General features: G+C 61.0%; 1 protein-coding gene and 1 pseudogene across 1 annotated transcript; one reads left to right on the top strand and one right to left on the bottom strand.

The window, feature by feature from the left end:
* The first annotated feature begins 52 nt into the window (after window positions 1-52).
* Window positions 53-2881, top strand: ACA1_285920 (annotated as a pseudogene).
* A 696-nt stretch (window positions 2882-3577) lies between these two features.
* On the bottom strand, window positions 3578-3796 carry ACA1_285910 (uncharacterized protein; the record flags this gene model as incomplete). The annotated part of the gene is made up of 1 exon (XM_004344904.2): window positions 3578-3796. A coding segment is annotated over one exon (219 nt), but the record flags the coding sequence as incomplete, so codon positions are not given.
* Between the last annotated feature and the right edge of the window lie 28 nt (window positions 3797-3824).

The following is a 3824-nucleotide window of genomic DNA, read 5'->3' as shown; positions in this document are numbered from 1 at the left end:
CGGGGTACGGTCTCCCGCCCCATACCTTTCAAATTCCAGTTCGCTCACCACAATGCTCATTGGCCGTCGTCTTGTCAGGAGTGGTGTTACAAGCGGGAGCTGGTGGGCAAGGAGGAATTCCTGTACAAGGTCGTGCCTCACATTCCTCGGCTCGAGGTGCTGCGGCTCAGCGAATGCCAGGTCTCCGCCCGCACCCTCGAGCGCGTCGCCCAGATGGCCGGCACCTCCCTCCTTCGCCTCCAGCTCGGGTACACCCCCGAAGACTTAATTGTAGTCGCCTCTTCCCCGCGCCCTCGCTCACTGCTGTGTTGTGTTCGCCCCACGACTGCAGGAAATGTCCGCAGATCGACGACAGGGCGATCAGGCACCTGGCGAAGCACTGTACCAACCTGGTCACGCTCGATCTCTCGGCCTGTGTCAACATCACCGACGCCGCCATGCGCTTCGTAAGGTACAGCCCGTTGTGTCGTGCGTCGTGCGTCGTGCGTCGCGTGTCGTGTGTCGTGTCGTGTGCCGTGTGTCGTGTGCCGTGTGCCTTGCGCCGAGAGCATTCCCATTAAACAATTCTCGGACATTCTTGTGGGGCGGCCCGACAGTGAGGATTGCCACGCGTTGGAGGAACTGGATATCAGCTATTGCGAGAGGCTTACCGCCAGCTCGCTCGAGTACCTGGCCGCGGTACAACTACCTCTGCGCCTGCGAACCAGTGGTCTTCTATGATACTCACTCCACTTTTCGCCCTCGGCGCTTGGCCGACGCAGGGATGCCCGGAGCTGTCCAGTTTTGCTGCGGCCGGCTGTACGCGGCTCACCAAGGAGGCACTGATCGCCTTCATTCCCACATATGCTGAGGTACTATGGTCTATCTTGGCGCAGTCATTTTTCTATGCTTCTAACTCGCCATCTACATAACGACACAGACACTGGAGAGCCTGGACATATCTCACATTCCATATATCAACGACGATGTGGTGACGATGCTGGCGAACTGCTTCAACCTGAGGCACCTGCGGCTGTGCTACGGGCGATTCAAGCCGTGGAAGCACACCCAAGCCGTCGGTCGGGACCAGCACCACCGCAGCCTCCACAATTCGAGGAATGCGGATAAGCTGATCGTCGGCGACGCCGGCGACCAGACCGAGCAGTTCCACCAGAGCACGATCTCCGACGAGTCTCTTCGGCAGCTCGGCCACCGCGTCCGAAGAACGAAGAGTGACAGCCTCTCCCCGCGAAAGAACGAAGACGACGAAAAGGAAAAGACCGCGGCCGCCGCCGGACATAAAAGCGACGGCTTCCGGCCCGTGGCCAACACCGAAGAGAGCGAAGACGAAGAAGGCAAGGTCGAGTACATCGAATTCGAAGAGAACGTGTTCTCCTACGACCTCTCTCCGCAGTCGTCCGGCCGCTACGATCATCACATCCGCAACAGCGCGCTCCGCAGCTCGGCCTCGGTACCGACCGCGCTCCACCACTCTCTGGGTGGCAGCGGAGGCTCGCAGCTGCGCTCGTCCATCTCGTCGCCATCACTCTCCTCGACCGTGTTCGGACTGTCGACCTCGACCGGGTCGTCGGCCTCGCCGCCGTTCATCCAGTTGGAGAGCCTCGGCCTCGCCGGCAACATGTACGTCACCGACGCCGGGCTCGAGTCGCTGCTGCGCAACGCCGGCGCGCGGCTGCGCTACCTCGACATCTCCCGGTGCAAGCGCGTGACCGCTGTCGGACTGGGCCACGTCCTCACCTATTGCCAGCACCTCGAGGTGTTGGACGTGCGCGGCTGCTCGGCGCTCACCGACAGCGTCGTCCGGCGGCTCCTGCCTTCGCTCCCCGGCCTCCGCTCGCTCTATCTCGACCAGTGCTCGCGCATCACCGACGCGGCCATCCGCGCGTGGTTCATTCCGTCGACGTCGACGTTAACGACATCGTCGACAGCAGGTGCGCCCACCTACTCGCCGTCGTCGTCCACCGCCGCCCAGCATCTCCTCTTCCACCACCAGCACCAGCACAACCCGTCGTCGTCGCTCTCGGCCTCGCCCTATTCGTCGCCCTCGCACTCGATCTCGAGCTCGCCTATGACCTCCCGCCCGTCGTCGCCGCCACTCCCACTGCCCTTCTCCCTGTTGACAGCCACCACGACGCCAACGCCGACATCATCGTCGTCGACGTCGACATTCGCGCTCCTCTCGCCGTCGACGTCGTCCTACGGGCTCAGCGGGTCGGCCGCGGGCCGGGCCACCCTACAGTACCCCAACCTCACCTCGCTGTCGCTGGGCCACCTGTCCCTCATCACCGATGGCGTGGTCAAGCTCATCTCCGAAGGCTGCCCCAACCTCGAGTACCTCAACCTGGCCCACAACACGCAGATCATGGACCTCTCGTTCCGGCACCTGGCCCGCAACTGCACCAACCTCAAGGGCCTCAAGGCCAAGGGCTGTAGCGGCCTGACCGACGGCGGCGTGGACCACCTGGCCGACGGCTGCCACTTCCTCACGTCGCTCGACCTGTCGCACTGCCTGTGCATCCACAAGATCGTGCGACTGGCCGACGGCTGCCCGTTCCTGACCGACCTCGACCTGTTCAACTGCCACAACATCGACAACGCGTCGCTGCTGCGCATTCTCCGCAAGCTGCCGCTCCAGCGCCTCAACATGTTCGGCTGCCGCTTCGTCAAGAACGAGGCGCTGGACGCCATCGCTCAGTCGACGTCGGTGCGCGCGCTCACGATGGGCTGCAATAAGACCACCGACGCGGCCGTCGCGCAGCTCCGCCAGGCCAGGCCCGACATCGACCTCACCGTCCAGATGCTCTCCTCGCTCCACAAGAAGCGCAACCAAAAGGAACTACGCAGCTCTTCGTCCTCTTCATCATCGTCTGGCCGCAAGTGAAAAAGGAAGACAACCACGTCCACCTTGTGACTGTATTGAATATTATTCTTCAGAAGAAGGCGCCTGCGGCATCGAGCATCATGTTGTCCTGGTGGCGGTCGGCCACGGCCAGCACGTAGCACGCGATGAACGAGCTCACAGCCGTGGCCAGCTTGAGCGTGTACGAGTTGCCCGACGTGCACTGTAGTCGTTCCACACAGTACGCAGGACAGCGGTGCGATGGTGGTGGCCCCGCCCGCACGTGTTCGATGCCGTGCGCAGGCATGCCTTCGAGTGGGTAGAGGTCGTAGATGCGAAACTGGAGGCTGCGTGTACACTCCCGCTCTGGTCGAGCCAGGTCATGGTGAACCCATGATGCGCCAGATCTCGTTGAACGCGCGCATCATGCCAGGCACCAACCAGGTCGTGGTAGATGCTGTCGCCCGAGACGTGGTCGGCGCTGGTATTGTCTGGTCGAAACGGTTTCCGGGACGGAGCGAGTTGCAGTTACGTTTGCCGTACCGTGCGGGCGTACGAGCATGCCACCACTTTTACGCTCACTACACACGTACTTTCATATGCAGGAGTGCCCAATCACAGGAAGGCACGAAGCTAGCTTAATATATTTTGATTTTTTAAATTAATAAAATGATAAATGGCCCTTTTAAAAATAAAATCATTTTCGCAACAATAAATACTTAGAAAATGTGTGTTTATTTATCGCTCACCCCAGGAATGGGCAGCAGGACATCGTTGTCCACAGGGGGGGCAAGGAGGTGTTGGTTGTGGGCAGGCAAGTGTGGCCATCAGGGTGTCAAGCAGGTACTGGGGCAGCTGGCCACGGCGCACAAGCTCCGCACAGTCCGCAAGGACTTCGACTTCCACATCCTTGGTGGCGCACTGCTGGAGGAGCTCCTCGCGGCGGGCAATGAGTTCGCTGCAACAAAAAGAGAGATTAGCAACA

This window comes from Acanthamoeba castellanii (assembly GCF_000313135.1).
Source record: "Acanthamoeba castellanii str. Neff unplaced genomic scaffold scf7180000084776, whole genome shotgun sequence".
Lineage (NCBI taxonomy): Eukaryota > Discosea > Longamoebia > Acanthamoebidae > Acanthamoeba > Acanthamoeba castellanii.
The sequence above is the reverse complement of the archived record's forward strand: the minus strand, read 5'-3'. Positions and strand labels throughout refer to the sequence as shown.